The 19223-nt window shown below is 36.3% G+C and overlaps 1 protein-coding gene and 15 non-coding genes across 20 annotated transcripts; 11 read left to right on the top strand and 5 right to left on the bottom strand.

The window, feature by feature from the left end:
• Positions 1-395: 395 nt before the first annotated feature.
• On the bottom strand, positions 396-541 carry K01A6.12. The gene has a single exon (NR_056684.1). It is a non-coding gene; the product is annotated as an Unclassified non-coding RNA K01A6.12 (non-coding RNA).
• A 780-nt stretch (positions 542-1321) lies between these two features.
• On the bottom strand, positions 1322-1380 carry K01A6.10. The gene has a single exon (NR_056686.1). It is a non-coding gene; the product is annotated as an Unclassified non-coding RNA K01A6.10 (non-coding RNA).
• Positions 1322-1380, top strand: K01A6.13. Its single transcript, NR_056685.1, has one exon. It is a non-coding gene; the product is annotated as an Unclassified non-coding RNA K01A6.13 (non-coding RNA).
• Positions 1381-2090: 710 nt separating this feature from the next.
• On the top strand, positions 2091-2232 carry K01A6.19. The gene has a single exon (NR_056687.1). It is a non-coding gene; the product is annotated as an Unclassified non-coding RNA K01A6.19 (non-coding RNA).
• Positions 2233-2294: 62 nt separating this feature from the next.
• On the top strand, positions 2295-2441 carry K01A6.15. The gene has a single exon (NR_056688.1). It is a non-coding gene; the product is annotated as an Unclassified non-coding RNA K01A6.15 (non-coding RNA).
• An 829-nt stretch (positions 2442-3270) lies between these two features.
• K01A6.21 lies at positions 3271-3419 on the bottom strand. The gene has a single exon (NR_056689.1). It is a non-coding gene; the product is annotated as an Unclassified non-coding RNA K01A6.21 (non-coding RNA).
• Positions 3420-4935: 1516 nt separating this feature from the next.
• magi-1 lies at positions 4936-19178 on the top strand (the record flags this gene model as incomplete). 5 transcript variants are annotated; one of them, NM_001383205.1, is made up of 15 exons in its annotated part: positions 4946-5005; positions 5053-5117; positions 5294-5360; positions 5881-6118; positions 6164-6360; positions 6757-6876; positions 12417-12549; positions 12887-12982; positions 14853-14991; positions 15042-15323; positions 16250-16903; positions 16953-17834; positions 18016-18125; positions 18268-18414; positions 18769-19177. In NM_001383205.1, 14 exons carry the CDS (start codon positions 4987-4989, stop codon positions 18278-18280), a joined length of 3015 nt encoding a protein of 1004 aa, NP_001370254.1. In that variant the 3' UTR covers positions 18281-18414; positions 18769-19177. The 5 variants fall into 5 exon arrangements, with proteins under 5 accessions (NP_001255577.1, NP_001370254.1, NP_001255579.1 ...); NM_001268648.3 differs by lacking the exon at positions 18016-18125 and having other exon boundaries at positions 4936-5005; NM_001268650.4 differs by lacking the exons at positions 4946-5005; positions 5053-5117; positions 5294-5360; ... (2 more) ...; positions 6757-6876; positions 18016-18125 and adding an exon at positions 9020-9366 and having other exon boundaries at positions 18769-19169.
• Positions 6422-6598, top strand: K01A6.20. The gene has a single exon (NR_056690.1). It is a non-coding gene; the product is annotated as an Unclassified non-coding RNA K01A6.20 (non-coding RNA).
• On the bottom strand, positions 7116-7256 carry K01A6.11. The gene has a single exon (NR_056691.1). It is a non-coding gene; the product is annotated as an Unclassified non-coding RNA K01A6.11 (non-coding RNA).
• K01A6.9 lies at positions 7120-7260 on the top strand. Its single transcript, NR_056692.1, has one exon. It is a non-coding gene; the product is annotated as an Unclassified non-coding RNA K01A6.9 (non-coding RNA).
• K01A6.16 lies at positions 8762-8905 on the top strand. Its single transcript, NR_056694.1, has one exon. It is a non-coding gene; the product is annotated as an Unclassified non-coding RNA K01A6.16 (non-coding RNA).
• On the bottom strand, positions 8762-8972 carry K01A6.17. The gene has a single exon (NR_056693.1). It is a non-coding gene; the product is annotated as an Unclassified non-coding RNA K01A6.17 (non-coding RNA).
• Positions 11046-11133, top strand: K01A6.t1. Its single transcript has one exon. It is a non-coding gene; the product is annotated as a tRNA-His (tRNA).
• On the top strand, positions 11325-11474 carry K01A6.14. Its single transcript, NR_056695.1, has one exon. It is a non-coding gene; the product is annotated as an Unclassified non-coding RNA K01A6.14 (non-coding RNA).
• mir-8207 lies at positions 11990-12063 on the top strand. Its single transcript, NR_131611.1, has one exon. It is a non-coding gene; the product is annotated as a pre-microRNA mir-8207 (primary transcript).
• Positions 15850-15995, top strand: K01A6.18. The gene has a single exon (NR_056696.1). It is a non-coding gene; the product is annotated as an Unclassified non-coding RNA K01A6.18 (non-coding RNA).
• Positions 19179-19223: the final 45 nt, after the last annotated feature.

Below are 19223 nucleotides of genomic sequence, written 5' to 3' on the forward strand. Positions count from 1 at the left end.
TTCTCATTTTGAAGGAAACTCAAAGAGTGAGATTAACAAGAATTGAAAGTCCCATTTTTAGGTGATGGAATTTTCATTCTTGATCGTTTTTTTTGTGTTATTTCAGCATATCCGAATAATACAAAACCTTCTTTACCGTACTAAAACTGATTATTGACAGTACTTAAAGAAAAATCGCGAAAATCTGAATACTTTTCATCATCAATAACATCAAGAATTGATAGTTTTTGTGCAGAATCGTGTTAAACAAGGTTTAACATAGTATTTGATTAGATACTCATCATCAAAATGCTCATTTTGTTGCTCATTCTCTTCAATCTTTCCATCACTTTCATCTTTTTCTCCGTTTTCATGAGTGCTCTCCTGTGCTGCGGAGCCTCCTCTTCACACAATTAGTGAAGAACGGACAGACAGATGATTGTGATGGCACCCCATTCGCCTTGCGACAAAAGATAAATGGACTTTGTGTCAGTGTCTGATATCTCTTTTCATTCAATCCTATCTCTTTTGTATCATCTCTGATTTCGAACAAAAGTTGGATATTAAGAAAGAAATGAAATGAATGCTCCTCTTCACCCAATAAATATTACCCCGCATGTTTGCCTGACATCTCATTTTCATTTTTATTTTCATCGGGAAGGGAAAATATTTTTACATGTTTAGCCGATCACCTGTACATTTTTCGACTATTCAGCAGATTTCATTCAAAATAAAAAAATACCTGCGTAGTAATTTTTGTTTTAAAAAGTGTTACCGTAGCCGGTTCAGCAAAATTATGACCTTTTGAAGTTGTCTAAACAAGTTCCTTGACCCTCTTTCAAAAAACACTCCTAAATTTTCAAATTTTGTTTGTTCTGAAAGTAAATACGAATATCGTTTAAAAAAAGTAACACACATATGCCACACACGTTTCAGCTTTTAATCGTCTAGAAAACTATTGAATTGAACTATGTATTTTGAGAAAGATTTCAGATTATAGATTTTCCTATTGCTCTTTCAAAATGTGCAACAAAGTGGAATACAAATAAATAAAGGAAATATGATAAACTAACATCAAAAACAGACTTTATTTATACAACCTTTAAGCTTTTAAGAACACTTTATTATAAGTAGGTTGGACTAAAAAACATTGAATTCCAACACAATTCCAATAAGAAAACCAGAACTTTATTGGAAAACTGACCATATTTCTTCAATGATGCGTACTTCTCCCGACTGATCACGAAAACACATTTAACTTTTACACACAAATCTTCATGTCCCATCTTCTGGTTTTTTTATTTCTTCATCCAATTCTTCTCTTTTTTTTAATGAATAAAAGAACCTGTCTCAAATGCAAATTTGATGTTCATTTCGGGTAAACGTCCGTTCCTTTTTATTTGCGATCGAAAAATCTTCTACATTTCAATCTCATCCATTTTCTTTTATTTAATTGTTCTATTCGCAACTTTTTCTTTACGGTAGAAGAGAATTGAATGAATGAATACTCTTCTATTTTAGGCAAAAAATGAGAGAAAAGGAACAGGAACTCGGATGACGAGAGAGGGAAAGACCCCATTCAATCATTTATCCCCAATTTCCCTTGACAGCTCACCGCTCTCTCGTCCTTCCCCTTTTTTAGTGTTTTTTATTTCAAAAAAATATTAGCGTTCTTGGCAATTGTTTGAATATTTTAAAATGCACCTTTTTAAATTGAAGTAGGCTACCCTTTTCAAAATCGATCAATTAATTTTCAGACACTTTAAAGGTGGATTACCGAAATCGGAAACTTTGCTTTTTTAGACGCAAAAGAAAATGTGCCCTTTTCCCGAACTTTGAACCACCATAACTTTTTTAAAAAGAATTTTTCAAAACGTCTCATTACGAAATTCGGTAGTTTTGAGTCATTTTGGGCCTAAAAAATAAAGTCTAAGATTTCGGTACTCCGCCTTTGAAGAATTTCGAACAGTTCACTCTTGCTTCTTCTTCATCCTTCAATTCCAAAAAGTGCACTTTAATCAATTTTGTTCTCTTAGTCAATCTGTCACCCTTAGACACATACGAGAATGCATAGCTAATTCGACTTTAGTTCAGGGTCAATCCTTTTTCATTCCAGAAATTGGCCCCAATCTATTCAGTCTTTCCGAACCGTTTTCTGTATGTGTAAGTGTCTGTGTTGTGTGAATGTGCGGCGATTGTGTGAGAGACCGAGAAAACGAACGAACGACGCTAAGAAAAATGTTCACTTCTCACCCAAAAGCGCCGAAAAACGATTGTCATCGCCCCTCGGTCTCTATGATTTCTGTGTGCTCTCAGAACATGGACGTCTGTTGACCAACAAATCCGGTCGATCACACTCATTTTGACCATTTTTTTCTGCCGCGCGGCAAGCTCTTATCACACCATCAGTCATTTTTTGTGGTCTGAAGAATAATGTTTGTAAGCATTGCCACTGTGTGTTTTGCATAGTAGAAAATGTGGCAAGTAGGTTGGTATTTTTATTACATTGAATATTTTCAACTACCGTATTTTATCTAATAGTTTTATACCCCCTTTTCTCAACATTGATATTTCTCGGCAATTTTTGTTTTATCAAAAAGTGGCCAATTGGTAAAATATATACATATATATGTTGATTTTTTCTATTTAAGAACTTTTAAAAATTTCATACCTTGAAAATAATAGTGTACAAGACTAATAGGGAAAATAAGACTAAAATAAAAAAAATCTGTCAGATTTTCAAAATTCACAATGTTAAAATTTTAGCTAATTACATTTTGTAGTTGCTGGAACTTTTCAAAAATTGGATCAAAACGAATACCGTATTCTTACCAGTAGATTTACACCACAATTGTTCAACTTTGGCTGCTCATATTTCGGTTGGCTTTTGTTCTATCAAAAATATTAAAATTAATGCAATTTATTTCTTTCACTACAATCTTAGTTGTTGAATATTTTTTTGATATCTGCACAATGAACCGAGATCTAAGTCGTCAAAGTAATAATGGTATTTAAAAATGTGAGGAAACTAGGGAGTTAAGAGCATCCAAGGGATCAACGTTTTTACATTGGACCAAAGTATCTGCAAAAGCGCGCGGCAAATCATGTAGGCACAAAGGTAGGCATTTGTGTGTTTTCATGAATATTGAGAATTCAGTAAATAATGTGATCTACCTACATAAAGGTTCCTATAGGAGTTCTCTGTAGAGAACTTCAACTATATTTTGGAAGCATGATTTTCCCTGTTTCGCCTTTGTCTCTTCTCAGCATCAATCAAATTTTTGCATTTCTCAGGATTAATGTGTGTCTTTTTCGTTGTGTTCTCGTAACTACGAATCTCCAGCTGATTCCCTCGAGTACAAATTGCAAACAGCCGTCCCCTTCTTCTACTTCTTGTCCTTCATTTTTGTTTCTAAAGTCGCTGTCATCACTGTGATTCTGTGGTGACTGCTGCAGCACAACATGCCAGATGCGTGGCAGATGTTGAAAACTTTCGGAAGTTTGTGTAGAAATCGGAGAAGAAGAAGAAGAACTTGACGAATTATATGAGCCTGACCAGCGCTGTCGTCTCGGTGCGTTTACCATTAGTATGTTACAAAATTGACCTGTCTCCCTTTCTTTTTCTATCCGCAGAGGATTTAACGCTTTATGAGAAAACCGTTCACCATATTATCGGCGAGAAGCAAAAGTGCGTGCCGTAACGGCAAAGTGTATGTTTGTTCTCCAAATATCACATTCAGCTTTTTTGCGCCTCGCAAGAAAATGCTCTAGGCTTGCCGACGGTCAACTCGAACCTTCTGGACCAAATTGAAAATTTTCCGACTGTCCTGAAACTATAGCTCCTAATAGTTGTATTTTATTTTTAAATTCAAAAATTTTCCAACATTAAGAAAGAAGGGAATCGAGTTTCCCAGGTGCAATGACTCACGGCTTTTCGAACGAAAGTGGGATTTTTGACGAATTTCAAATTTTCGAAAGTGGCAAGTATTTTCGCTAAAGTAATGTTATTCTTTTCAAAATATTGTCTAAATTTTCTAATTTATTACTAGAAAGTTTTAAAGTGCTACAGTAATCATGACTCTAAAATTATTAAGTTAACATGTATATTTCAATTTTATCTAATTCATTATAAATATGTATTGAAAACTTACTTATATTATTTAGTTGAATTTTTATTAGAAACACCAGTTTTTACTAAAAAATAGAGTTTAAATATTTTTCATGTCTCTTTTAGTAACAAAATTTATTGAGTGATACCCGTAGAAAACAACAGGTGTGACCGCACTAAAATATATACAACACACTACATTTCCCGCAATTCATGTAGGCCAAATGGTGGTGGGTACACTGCACGCGTGTTAGAGTTGCCCCTCGGTTTAGTCGATCGATAAACAGTATTGCATCCCTGCTAGTCTTCCACATACCTCTTTAAGACACTACATGGAACAATTCAATTTTTTTTCGCTTTTTTCATTTTTTTCTTTTATCAATAATATCTTCGAACTTCCAAAACATTACACGATTTGTTTTGTTTCTGTTCAAATTGAGTTCAAAATAGGGCGCGCGAAATTTTTTTAGTCGAAGACTTCATTTTTCGGTTTTTCTTGCTCGTTTTGCGCTATACTTTTCAATACATTTTGCGCAAATATCTTGTTGTCACCTGACAGTGCTAAACTTTCTGAAAAATCTGCGCGCACTTCTTCTTATTTATTCTTCTTCCAATTTCCAATCTCTGACTCATTATTAATTTGTCATTTCGACAGCGCCTTATTCATATTCACACTGCACTCTTTCTCATCTTTTGCTTGTCCCTTGCTCTCCTTCGGGTTCTCTTGAGGTCGCCGACACACAAACGGTTGTTTCGTAATAAATATTTATTTGTTTTCGCAAAATTTATGCGGTCCCCTTTCTCATGGGCCATTCCGAACTTTGAAGATAGTAATTCATTTTCGTTGCAGAGAAGACATTCCAACTCGACATTCTCTTAATGAACCCACGACTAAAAAGATGACCGACAAAACAGCTGGTGAGATTGAGAGTTTAGTCCATAAACATCAAGATTATTAATTTCAGAACTTTGCCTGAAAATTGGAGATGAAGAAAAGGATGATTTCACATTGGAAATTGAAAAGCTTCAGGTTTGTTTTGATTTGTTTCATGTCTAACGGCTCCACCCCAAAATAAAACTCATTTCAAAACCACTTCCCATTGTTTATTCGCAAGAAAAAAGGATTAGTGAAGTAGTGGAAGGCTCTTCCCAACCACTTGTTCGTCGTCCTTCTGAATTCCTCCCCTCACTATCCCAAGTTTTCAGGCCACTCTTCAAGAAATGCTCGATTGCACGAGCAGCCCAAGCACTTCACTAGATTCCACTGACAAACGTGAGTTATTCAATCATTTATGACCTTCAAGAAAGATATTGAGTTTAACGAAGAAGTTTAAAGTTTGAATATTCCATGCATTTCAAAGTTCAGTTTACAGTGAAATATAAAACAGAGCTTTTAGTTATTGTGTGGTTGAAAAGTTTTTAATTCTTTAGTGAGTTTTTTTTTCAAACATAGATAGATATAATACAATATGCTCCCTATTAGTATTACACCTACATTTCTATACTCTGAGATTTCATATTTCGATTATTTCTAAAGATAAAAATGTAACCTAAATTTTACTAGTTGAATACTTTCACTGTCAAAAGAAACACAGTAGGAGCACACGTTAATACCTAATTTTTTAATATTCATCAAGACTGTCTTAAAATTTTTTTTTGTTTGGGTTCCGAATAAAAATTTAACAACTAAAGCAAAAAAAATCATTGTAAGTCAAGAAAGATCATTTTTGAAAAAAAAACCAAAAATCAGGAAATAGCCAAAAAAAGACTGAAAATAATTTTTAATATTCTAGTGCCATCCGGACTTGCTGCTCGTCGACTGATCCGTATTGCCAGTGAACATCATCATATTTCCACGACATCTTCTTGCCATTCGGACTCTGGAAACTCTTCATCTCGAGACGTCATCACCCCGTTTACAGTACATGGCGGAGCCTCAATTGGACGACTCATTCTGATTGATATTGTGCGACGTGATGATTTAATTGGAATTGTTCATCCTAACGATATTCTTTTAACAATTGAGAACATGTAGGTTTTCTAGAACATTTCTTTTTTTATTATTTAAATTTTCAGAAAAGTATCAGGAATGGTAAGATCTGAAGTGAATAGGATATTGGAAGATATGATGAGAGAACATGATCAAATTGCGATTGAAATTCTACCAGCTGGAGCAATTACCGATGATATTTGTGAACTACTGGCCGATAGAAAATCATCTGGTGAACTTCAGACTATCATTCGAGAAAATTTATATCAGAAGACAGTTCCTTGTGAGTTACAAAAAAAGTTGATCTGAAACTAACTAGATTGGATTTAATACTTATAAGTTTCATTCCTCAAAACCTCATTGTTTTCAATGGCACTAGCAGCTGCCCACAGGGAGTATCATTGAGATGAAATAGTGTGTGATCTAGAGAAACCTAGACATCCGCCCCATTAAATTAGGTGATTTAGGATCTAGGGGATCATCACAAGGTGGGGGAGGGTCCGAAGCTGGCCACCAGTGGAAGTGTTAAAATGTTCGGTTCGCCTTTACCAAAACATTCACTAAAACCTGCATTTCTTTCCAAACGAACATCTCTTCCTGTTATTGATCTAAAAGATTATTATGGAGGGACAAGTATTGAAGTTAAAACAAATTTCAATTTCAAAGTGACCATTTTCAGACACAACTCGACCTCCACGAGAAGGTGAAGTTGATGGAGAACACTATCGATTTGTGTCTGTAGATGATTTTAATAAGCTTCTCGACAGTGGTGACTTGCTCGAAAATGGTACATATCAAGGTAACCTCTTTTCTCCATGTTCAACTATTTTACGCTTATTATCATAAAAGAAAACCGCTGCTTCACGGTTTTACTTGCTCGCGAATCTCCGTAAAATCCAGCCACCTGGTAGCCTTTTTCGGCACCTGTCTTAAGAATTTCTTATTTCTTATTTCCACCGCTTCAATAGCTCCATCTGTCTTTGTCTGCGATCTCTTATATCCCCTATTACCTTCTCATCACACTCACTTACCTGTTTTCTACCTCACAGTCCTCGTCTACCCTCTTACGCAATCTTGGTATGTCCTCAAATGGAGGACTGTACCCTCTACGTCTCCTGCTTCATAACACTATTTCGTGACAAAACACAGTCCCATTCCGCTCATTTTGCATCTTTCTCCTTCCGTTGTCCCTCTCTCTTTCTCTCTTACCTGACACAATGGTTCATTCACCTCTCTCACCAAAATTGGAGTGGATTACATTCTTTGCATGTGTAAAAAGTGCACCCTAAAATTTGAAAATTCTTTCTCAACGGATCTGCCTTCCCAGATCATTTTTCATCCATATGTCCGCCTTGAGAAAATGCATATATCATGCTCACTTGTCATCGGAGCCCACCAATATCCATGTGACAAGTAGCAGTAAACTTGACTATTGTTTTTGGCTCCTCTTCATTCCATTTCGGAAAGAGAAGACTTGGTGATGCCCCCACAGATTCGATTCAATTTCGTTAATTCAATCTCATAGTGGCTTCTTCCATTCTTTTCTGTTTCGTTTCTATTCTTCTTCTTACTTTTTCGCATCCTTCTTATTCTCGCCCTACACTTTCTCTGCTTAATCCCTGTTTGAACTAAATTCTCGGAGAAGACAAGGAGTTAGCAGCAAAAGTTGAATCCTGAAGTTTTTTTTTCGTTTTTTTTCTTTACTGGTGTCGTTGCCTGCCTATTTGCGTCCTTGTCAAAACAATGCCATTTTTCGGTCAAGTACCCTGAACCAGTACTAGTTTTGACAGTAAGTCCGAAAATGGAAGTTGAAAGGGCATAATGATGATGAGGATTGTTATTGAAATAGAGATGCAAAACTGGCGTTTTGACATTCAGGTCTAAATTCTTTTAGTTGTAAATGAGAGTTTACTATGATTTTCGTAACAGACTGTATTTCCCAAATTTTCAGAAAGACGGGGTCCATAGTTTTTTATTTTGTTTTGTTTTATGCAAAAGTGTTCAACTTGTAAAATTTAGGTCGAATCTTTCTTCTTCTTCTCTGAATTTAAAAACATTTGATCAACTTAAGATTAAGACTAGCTGAGCTACAAAATTTCAAAATAGAGCAACGGAGGTGACTGATAAGGAAATTGATTAATTTTCAAAGTCTTCTACAGCTACGACTGATACCAAAAAATAAACTTGTTGCCATAGTTTTAAAATATATTGTTTATCGAAAAATTTGGTGATACAGGCACCAGACCATTTTTTATTTTCGAAAATTACTGAAAATGTTCTTTACTGAAATTGGTTGGCTGGTTTTATTTTGGTTTGTTGTCTAATTGACAGAGTTTCACAGTTATGTTCAATTCTTATGGCTTCAGCCAAAACCATTGTTACTAGCTCTCAGAATTCGAACCATATCTCTTCGATACAAGATTTCTCATCACACACCTCTGATAAGCATAAAACTTTCCGAATCATGTCTTGAAAACTTATGACTATCATAACTTTCTATGCGAGACCTGTTTTCAAGTTTTCAAATCACCAATCTCTTTCACTCTCTCATCTCAAAACAGTTGCCAACAATAACACTACCAAAAAAAACGGCTAACGACGGGCGTCCCGCAATCAGAAAGTTTTGATAAGATTTCACCCATCACTGCGTCTCTTCAACTCACATTGTCTCTTGTCATTTTCAATGACCAACTTTTACTTTTTGGCAGAAAACACCAAAAAAGTGAGAGGTGCGAGCTAGTCATTTGACAAAAAGTGAAAAGAAGTAGGGGGAGGAGTAGGTGGAGACTTCTCATTTTTGACCGAAAGGTTCGTGGGGTTTTTTCCTGTTGGAAATGAAGTTATGGGAAAGACCAATGTCTGTGTCTCTGGGATAACCATTGTGTTTTTTCCATGCAAAAAAGAAAATGGAACCGCCTATTCTTGCTGGTGTCTTTTTTCCGGAATGGGAAATGTTTCAAAACAAAAATTAGTTTTTGAAGCAAAAAGAAAGTTCCCTTCCAAAACATCTCCGCCTACACAATTTCTGGTTTTTGCTCCATTATGTTCCATCACGTGTGAATTGGAAATTAAACAAACTAAACAAATCGGCTACTATTTTCAAACGACACTATAATTATACTATTGTTATTATAACTACTGTTGTCAAATCGGAATTGTTTCGGAATCATCACTAGCAAAATGCAGCGTGTCCGTCGCTTATTGTTAGCCGCCAAATTGCGACGAACACAATCCGAGGACGTGCCCTCATCGAATTCGATGCAAAAAGAAAAAACGATGATGATGAAAGGTAACCGTTAATCGAGGAGAAATAGAATGAAATTAATGCCATTTCCGATTTGTAAGATATTGGAAAAAGGGATACTGTACATATGTAAATTAGGTTGATTCAATTCCCGAAGGTTTTTTGTTCATTTGCTAATTCTTGTATATTCAAATCTCGAGATTACTGTTTTATAAATTATTTTAAGTATAAAAATTTGCAATAGTGGTGTCATCCAGAACAGAGAGATGCGCGGTTATAAAAAATTTCCGATCGAATTTCCGATTGTCGTCAATTTCGGTACTTTGTTTTTGAAAATTCCGGCTTGCCACAATTTCAATGTTTACCAAAAACGAAACATTTTGACTATTGGAAGTTTTAAAAATTCTTTTCTAGTGTTCCGTTAGTTAATTTGGAAAAATATAAACCTTTGAAGTTTGAACATTTTTGAGCTCGAAATAATACTTTGCGAAAAAATACATTCCCACACTTCAACTCAAAAAAGTCTAGCAATGTTACTTTTAATTTCCGACAATTAGCGAGTTTTGAAATTAAAGAAATTGCCGAAAATTCGATTTTCGTTATTTCGATTTTCGTTAATTCGATTTTAAGTTCTCTAGTCCTTAAGCACATATTTAAAACCAAATCGTCCACCTTCGAATATAAATAATTTCCATGAGAGTTTATACAAGTCCTTCCCAAATTGTTTATTTCCACACTTCGTCAACTCTCCACTTTCCTTGCACTTTCCATATTGGAACCAAACATTATGTCTTGGTCCTGATTCAAAATTCCTTTCCCAAAAGTTTGCTGTTTTGTAAAGATTTTAATCGTCCATTCCTTTCATCCAACTCTAACAAGATTTCAGCGTCAGGCATTTCTGTTCGTTTCCCTATCTTCTCGCCAGATTTTCTTGTTTTTTTTACCGGGCACCAGTAGTATTTCTCATGATACAAATTGCTTTTACTCTATCTACAAAAGAAACACACGGAAAAGTTCATATGTCTTCTTTTTCTTCTTCATTTTCTTCTCACTCTCTAAATCGTTTCCGGAACACGACGATCGGACGTATGTATATCCACACAGAAATACAGCAAATGAGTGTGTCGGACAGTCACCGATCCTTGGATATTTGTTTCTCTTTTTCTCAATGTTCTACTACTATAACAACTACTACTACTTCTACGCATCCATCCCCTCCCACTTCTTCTCCAACATCCTTCACGTCCGTTCATGTCCCTCTCCCGTCGTTCAGTCGAGCGTATGTTGTTATGTTTGTTAACCCCTCTGTGACACTGTAGAAAAGTTTTTGGCCTGTCCGTAGTGTCCCTTCTCTCTGCCATGATGATTGTTATCTCACATTTGAATGAGTGTCCCCCTCTCTTCCGACAATGAACAAATCGGCAATCCGTTACGCAGAAAGGATTTGCAACCTATTCCTGACTGTTTACATGCAAATATATTCAATTATTAATTTAGTGTGGTTGCTCTGTAAAGTCGATATAAATTAGTCCCCATCTATCCAGAAGTACAGAATCTCGAAAAAAGCTGAAAATCTTAATTTTTAGCTGGACCACACGTTTTGTTTAATTTTTGGTCACTATTATGGTCACTATTTTGGTCACTTCTTTTATATAACCTGTATCCAGTTACAGTGATCTGTTACATGCATCATAAATTGTAGCTGCGCTATTTTCAGAATCACCGCCACGGTGGCCGAGTGGTCAAGGCGTGAGCTTGTGGGATGCGCTCATGGGGTTAAACCCATCGCAGGTTCGAATCCTGCCCGTGGCATACTTTTTTTCAGAAATCTTTGGTTTCAAATATTATTTATTGATAACTGCATCTGACAGAGCTCTCACAAAATATTTTCTATAGAACTCTAAGTTACAAAATTTAAACTTTAATCTACTTGCACTAAAGTCCGCCAAAATAATACGGCATTTGTGCAAAGGGATTCACCTTCACATATTCCGAGCAAACAAGGTCGACTCACCAATGACTTATGTCGGAATGAGAAATTGGGTGTAATCTATATGCGCGTGAAACATTTCGATGCTTGTTGCGACCTTCTCCTGCTCTCTTCTTTTTTCGCTGCGCTCCGTACATTTTATTATATCACATCCATGTATTGTTCACAAATTTTGCCTCTTTTCTCTTTCACACTTTTTGATGAATTGTTTGTTTTGTCCGACCTCAACCTCTCCATCCCCATCTCCTCTTCTCTCTTCCAATCGCAGTCAATGCTTCTTCGCATATTGATACCTTCTTTCGATGACTCTTCGTTTTCTCGACCTCCCATATACCTTTGCATATACGTGTTGTATTGTTTTTTAGGATTTCATGGATTCTACAGTGCGAGTAGATTAAAACTTGAACTATTGTAATTTAAGTTTTGTGCCAGATATTCTACAACATCTTCTATTTAACAAGTCGGTAAAAGCTCTTGTTCTAATGTGCATCTGAAAGATTAACATTTAACACTTACTAATAGTTTTACCAGCTATAAGTCTATTTTTTCATCAAGTGTTGTGCCTTATTAAACGTTGTTATTAAGGGTCTCTTATCAGTATCGACCACACACGGAAAATTTCAAATTCCTCATTATCAGTATTCACAACCACCTTTACCAATTCCTCTTCATTCATTCTTGTCCTCTTTTCTCTCATTTGCACATTTTATTGATATTCAAATATTGATGCATTGGAAGAAAAGAGAACGAGAGATTGTGAGGTGATAGGCACAAAACCATACTTTCTTGTGTGAAAATGTCTCTCTCGGCGGTCCCATATTCTTTCTCTTGTGCACTTTTGCATTTATTTTTTGAACCGTCCTTTCTTACGGTGTGTCATGCGGATGGCATGACCGTCTTTTTTTATTGTTTTTTGACTCATTCTCCTCATAAGTGCCGCCCCTCTCTTTCTCTCTCACACTTTTTCTTGTCTTTTCGTCATCTTTTACATCTAAAAATCTATTTCTGTCAATTCTTTAATCTATGACGATAGTTTTAGTAACATTGCCACAATAGTCAGACAATGTCAACGTTCATTCATCTCAACATTTTTAAATAATTTCAGGTCATTTGTACGGAACTCCACGACCTGTCGAGTGTTATGCTGATGACGATATGATGCTGATGGGATCGGAAGGACTGTTACCACCGAATTGGGAGACGGCTTATACGGAAAATGGGGACAAGTATTTCATTGAGTAGGTTTTTTTGTTGAAAAAATATAATTCTACATATGCCTGCCTTGTCGGCAAATGCAGCAAATATCGAATTATCGAAATTTTCAAAATTTGGAAATTGTCTTAAGATTGTTGAAAATTTTTCCAATTCCTAGAATAAAAGATCAAAATCCCTAAGTTTTTAGTTAAAAAAAAACATTGTTGTATTATGTTCTAATAGAATCTTGAGCAAATGCAAAGGTTGATATATTTTTTTTCAAATTGATATCTCGAAATTCCCAACATTTTCTTATTTCAAAATTTGTGTGTTCATTTTATATTTCGGTGACTTTTTTCTTCTAAGCATTAAAATTTTCAGCCACAACACTGGAACAACAACATGGGACGATCCGAGAGAGCTGCCACCTGGATGGGAGCAAGTTGATGATCAGAATTATGGCACATTTTATGTGGAGTGAGTTGTTTTCCGGTCTAGGAAATATTGGGAGTATTTCTATTCCAAAAATTCACAAGGACATGGAAATCCCAAAAACTCGAGGGGAGCCCCTTCCCACGCACTTTTAGATTTTCGGAGCCTAGATATCCCACATAAAGTTTACTTCTTTCTCATATGTGACACCCCATATCATAGCACACATATACTGAATCTATGAATCGAATCTTCAACTACTGCACATCTTCTTCTTATTCTTATTCTTTTCACACAACAACTCTGGGGTCAAATTTCTGAAGGAATCTTTCCGAAGTCTGCTTTTTCTCATTTTTGTCTTCGTTGTGAAAATCTCTACTTCTTCTTCTTCTTCGACGTCTTCTTCTTCTTGCCACCCTCAATTGGGTTATCTTCTAACATCGTCTTCAATGCTTTCCCTTCTCCTGCTCCGTCTTCAGAAAATCGAAATATCTTGCTCTCTCACACAATGCTTCTTCAAAAGTGTCGCATTTTGCTTTTGTTGCCTTATCTTATTCGAGATGAACACATTCCTTTTCATTTTCTTTCTTGTTCGAATTCAAGACTCACGCTTACAATCTTAGATGTTTAGAATATAGGAAAAATGTTTAATTTTGTAGGACTGGATTTTTTACAGGTGGACTAGCAAAATTTCATAATTTTTCCACAACATTGACATAGTTTTGATAAATCTACAACACCCTTAGCTCGTTGAGACACGTGGCGGTACTACACTGAACAAATAATAAATACTCGATGACAAAGTTGCAAGAAAAATTGGAATTTTTCTTTAAAAAACCAAGTTTTTAAATTATTTGAACTGACGCTTAAAGCATCCAACATAGTTTGAAATTCAAAATGTCGCAGAAACAGAAAAAAAAACAAAAAAAATAGAGCCAAAAGAAACATCCAACGTAAAACCTGATTTTTCAATTTTGCTATACCTTCCGTGTGTTTGAATTCCCTCCAATAAGAGAACTGCAAAAAGAATCCTACAGATTGTGCGGATTTCGGATTCGCAGTTTGGCTCAAAATCATTTGTGGTATTTCTGAATTTCAGACTATTTTGAATATTTCAAAAGAAAAAAAAATTAAGAGTAAAGTCGAAACGGCTTTTTTTCTGGAAAACTAGATATGTACGAACTCTTCATTGAAAAAGTACAGATCCGTTCTCTTGTGGTTCACCACTTTTTCATCTCTCTTCTTTTCTTCTTGTCATATGCACCTTGTTTAGTGTACATATGTATCCGATACATATCCTGTGTCCCTTTTTCTCCACTCCCATTTTTTTCATCATCATCATCAGCAGCACATCTAGAGCATACAAATTTGGAAGAAAGAGAGCTCCACCCACACCACGGCTTCTTCACAAAACTCTTCTCTCTGCGTCTCTACATAAGTCAATTCTCTTTTTTTTTTGCTCTTGTCGATGGGGACCTTCATACGAACATTTTTGCTCTTGCTTTCTTGACTTTTTGCCTCTTACACTTATTAGTCAGGGGTGATATTTTGAATAGTCAAATCTCAGGATGATGTCCTCATCCTATCCGACGGGATCTGATCTAATTTCGTCGGTCATTTACTTTGCTCCGTCGACTAGTTCGAGTACCGTATTCAATACACCTGCTTCTCGATATTCCACTGCAACACAGACAACGTTTGATGGTGGAAGTAATAGGCACAAGGGTTTTGTTTCGTTTCGATCACAAGATGAAGATCAGAATGAAGATGATTGTGAAGAAGGGGCTCTTTTGTTGAAAGCTGTTCAGCATACATCATCGGCAAAAAAGTATGACCACTGATACAAAACCTAGACAACTAATTTAGAAATTTTCATTAAGGACAAAGTATGATTTTCAAATATTTATATTTTCAGCCATATCAATCGAAAAACGCAATACGAACGACCGTACGGTTTTGGTGGATCATCTGCCACAATAGATCAACCTGTCAAATATGGAACTCTACCATCGTCTACAAACCATAATCATAATAATATTTATTCACATTATAATGTAAGTTATAAAACAAATACGTAATCATTATCTGAATTGAAATATTTCAGAGTGGAACACTAAAATCCTCGTCATCGCCTAGAGACTCTGGTTTTGATAGCTCGCCGACACGATACCGAAAGTTTGGAGATCCACCAGAAACGGCGACTTCTTCCGCTGACTATGATCATCACTCGAAAATGTTCAGCAGGTCTTCGAATCCGTTGTTCACGACGGATCCAGCAAGATTAGGTGGAGAATTGATATCAACAAAGATAGTGAAAGGAGCCAAAGGACTAGGATTTACACTTATTGGAAATGATTCGTCAAGTCGAGGCGATGAGTTTATTCAGGTTAGTATGGATATTCATGGAAATAGTTTAAAACCGCTCTTTGGTTTTAAACTATTTCCATTGCTAAAATTGTCAAATAACATAGTAAAACGTTTCAAAATCTTTTTTTTAATTAAAAAAAATAGTATTTTTTATTTTAGTTGCCTTTTAAGTTTCAAATTACTCAAATAGTCCATATTTTAGAAACTTGCCATACTTTGACTGAAATTTGCAAGAAATATAAATTTAGCATTTTACTTCAAAATTTGTCCCCTCATTCCCAAGAAAATGTAACCATTAGCTTTTGCCTATAACATTTTGAGGAATTAGTGTTCATTTTCTCAATTTAGTCGGAATACTTCTCTCAATGCTTGACGAATTTGCGGAGCTTGAAGAATTTACGCAGCTCGATCCGAACGAGTCCCGGAGGAATCCTTTCCCTCTCTAGTTTTTCTTCTTTGTTCTTCTTCTTTTGCTCGTTCAAATCGTTCGCTTTTTTTAGTATTCTTGTGTTTTTAGCCCCGCGACGCCCCGAGTTCATCCACACACACAATTCTCCGAGACAGAATTTCCATTTTTCGACCTCTTTCATTTTTATTTTGGAATCCAAATTTTTAATGCCGACGCATTTCAAATTTTGGAATTGGAAAGAAAAACATTGTTTTTAGAGGAATAGAATGAAATTGTTTGTGTGAATGTGTTTTTTTCGTGATTCTGTTGAAGCCATCGTCGGTCCATTACATTTACCCATTTTCATTCCATTTGCAAAAAAAATGGAGAAATTTGGGGAGACTGAGAGAATGGCAGGATACACGGATGAATGAGCCACAGCTCCGAGATTTGTGGGAAATGAAAATTGAGTGAAACTAGGAAAAAAGGAAATAGAAAAAAAAACATAAAAATTCAAGGGAACTAGATCGAATCTTTTAATAATTGTAATTTTTTAGGTGAAATCTGTACTTTCTGGAGGTCCAGCCGCCGCAAACGGAGTGCTACGAAGTGGTGATATTTTAGTTCGAGTCAATGGACGACTCTTGCTGGGTGCCACTCAAAAAGAAGCCTGTGACGTATTTGTAGCAATTCCGGTCAATGAAGCTGTCGATATTCAAGTATGCAGAGGATATGAACTGTTTATCGACCCGGCAAACAGAATTGTCACTGAAAATGTGTATGCTGCTGCAAAGAGTCGAGATCTTCACGAAATTGATATCTTCAAAGGATCTGAAGGATTTGGATTCACAATTGCCGATAACTTGAATGGACAAAGAATTAAGAAGATTTTGTTCCCATCACAGTGTCCAAATCTAATGGAAGGTGATACGATCGTTGAACTTGACGGAAGAAATGTTCGACCTATTCCACACACTCAACTGGTTGACATGCTCCGTGAACGACCAATCGGTTATCGAGGGAAGCTTGTTGTTAAAAGAGGATCTCCGAAGACTAGGTCAAGAACACCGTCTGCTGCCTTCAGATATGGAGAACCACAAACGAATATGATGGATTCAGCTGCTCCGCTTCCTGTAAGATCAAAGACGCCAGCAGAACGACAGACATCTAGAACAGAAGAAGATCAGAATGTGAGGAACACGTTACAGAGGGTTAGTTGTTTTTCAAAAATACTTTTTGCAATAAAATATTAATTTTTAGCAGCCAGCCGTTACATCAGAGTGGGAAGGAATGAGCAGCGCTATACCTGCAAGTCGAATGCGACCGTCTTCAACAACACTGGGTTTCGCAACTCCAAACTACATTCCACTGAGCCAATACAATCAAAAACCTTCCGATCTCATAACGGTCTCATTGATTCGAAAACCTGTTGGTTTTGGATTCCGGCTACTTGGTGGAGTTGAATCCAAAACCCCTCTATCGGTTGGACAAATTGTGATAGGAGGGGCAGCGGAAGAAGATGGCCGATTGCAGGAAGGAGATGAAATTGTCGAAATTGATGGACACAATGTTGAAGGTGCATCTCATTCTGAAGCTGTTGTCCTCCTCGAGGCTGCTGCTCAAAACAAGCATGTCAAGTTGATAGTGCGACGACCGTCTCGAACTGATCCAGCACGACGTGGATCTCTCAACTCAGCTGGTCCATCTGGATCATATGATGTTCTTCTTCATCGGAATGAGAATGATGGTTTCGGATTTGTTCTGATGTCTTCTCAACACAAGAACGGATCAACAGTCGGACAAATACAACCTGGAAGTCCCGCAGCTAGATGTGGCAGGCTTTCTGTTGGAGATCGAGTGATTGCAGTCAACGGGATTGATATTCTCAGCCTATCCCATCCGGATACAATCTCACTCATCAAAGATTCTGGATTATCGGTTCGATTGACAATAGCTCCACCAAACACAGCTGGACCAGTTCTTCCGATGGTTTCTGCAACGTTGGGTCGCAATTTCACAATGAATGGGCACTATGAATCAAATTACGGACTTCCGCCACCACCGCCATCGGTTTACGAGAAGCATCCACCACCATCATATCTTGCATTTGATGGGCTTTCTATTAATGATAGAATGTCAATGGTGAGTTGTAAATTTATAAATAGTGTCATAATTCCCATAGTCCAAGCACATAGTATCTGTCTATTCAAAAAGTGTTTTTTTTTAATTTCGCACAAATAATTATCGGTGTCACAACTTGTCCCCCGTCTTTTTACCATTTTTATTCACATTTTCCTAAGTTTTTCGTGTTTTGTGTCGTCAGATAAATTGTGGTACAAGTCAAGAGTCTCTATTGGCTCACCTTCGAAGCTCTTCAGTCATGGATACCTACTCTGAAGAAATGGAACTTTTGGATATGGAAAAGCATCTGCGGTTCGTTTTGTCCAAGTTTTTTTCCAATGAATTTTCACATATGTTTGCATGTTTGTTACTTCTATGTTGCACACAAACACTTTGGTGACGGTGTTCTTTTATTTTTTTAAATAATTTTTGAAATTAATCTTATTTTGTTCAGAACGGAAATCTGATTGATGTCACTTTGGAGCGTGGCACCAAAGGGTTTGGCTTCTCTATTCGTGGTGGGCAAGAGTTCGGATCAATGCCACTTTTTGTGCTCAGAATTGCAGATGATGGGCCCGCTAAAGCCGACGGACGATTACAGGTAATTTTTTGGATTTCTAGGTTGACATCACAAATAATTGAGATTTTCTGAAAACAGCTCCACCGAGTGGTTTTTGACATTAGTGTTGATTTATTAACTTTTAGGAATCCATACTTGTATATAAATTAATACCGCAGTGGCCACTAAAAAGTAGAACATCTTACTAGGAATCACTTATTAGTGGGTTTAAAAAAGGATTAAAGGACGATCCGTTCTTCAAGTGCTATGCACTGCGGATCTGGGATTCAGGTACACTGCCTGGTGGTGATCCTTCTGGGCTGTAATTTAAAATTTTTATCAATCAGCGTCACGTCATAGATCAGCTTGCAAGATGTAGAAAAAAAATTATTATAGGTCGGCGATCAATTGACAACGATAAACGGACAATCAACAAAAGGAATGAGCCATGACGATGCGATTCGAATTATCAAACAACATACGATGGTGAACCTGACAGTGCTACGCAATAGATTGCCATAGGCTTTATTATTATGTTTTCCTTATTTAATTGTTATTCATTCTCTTAATTGTTTCCAAGAAACGTTTATCAATTATCAGTTTTTGATAATAATGTTAAATTACGAATATCTACTTACAAAAACAAATCAACGATGGGTCTCATATTGTCTTCTTAATTTTTCCTTCTTTCTTCCTTCATCTGACCTTTTTCAAGCTTTTGCCACCAGTGATCCGAGTACCATTTTCCCTCAATTTTCAATTTTTTTATATCGTTCTCATTACAAGATAAAAGTTTCTCGTAACATGCTCTTTGAACTTTGACACATAACATTTTGGAGACACACAAAAAA

The sequence above is a fragment of the Caenorhabditis elegans genome, chromosome IV (genome assembly GCF_000002985.6).
Source record: "Caenorhabditis elegans chromosome IV".
NCBI classification, from domain to species: Eukaryota; Metazoa; Nematoda; class Chromadorea; order Rhabditida; family Rhabditidae; genus Caenorhabditis; species Caenorhabditis elegans.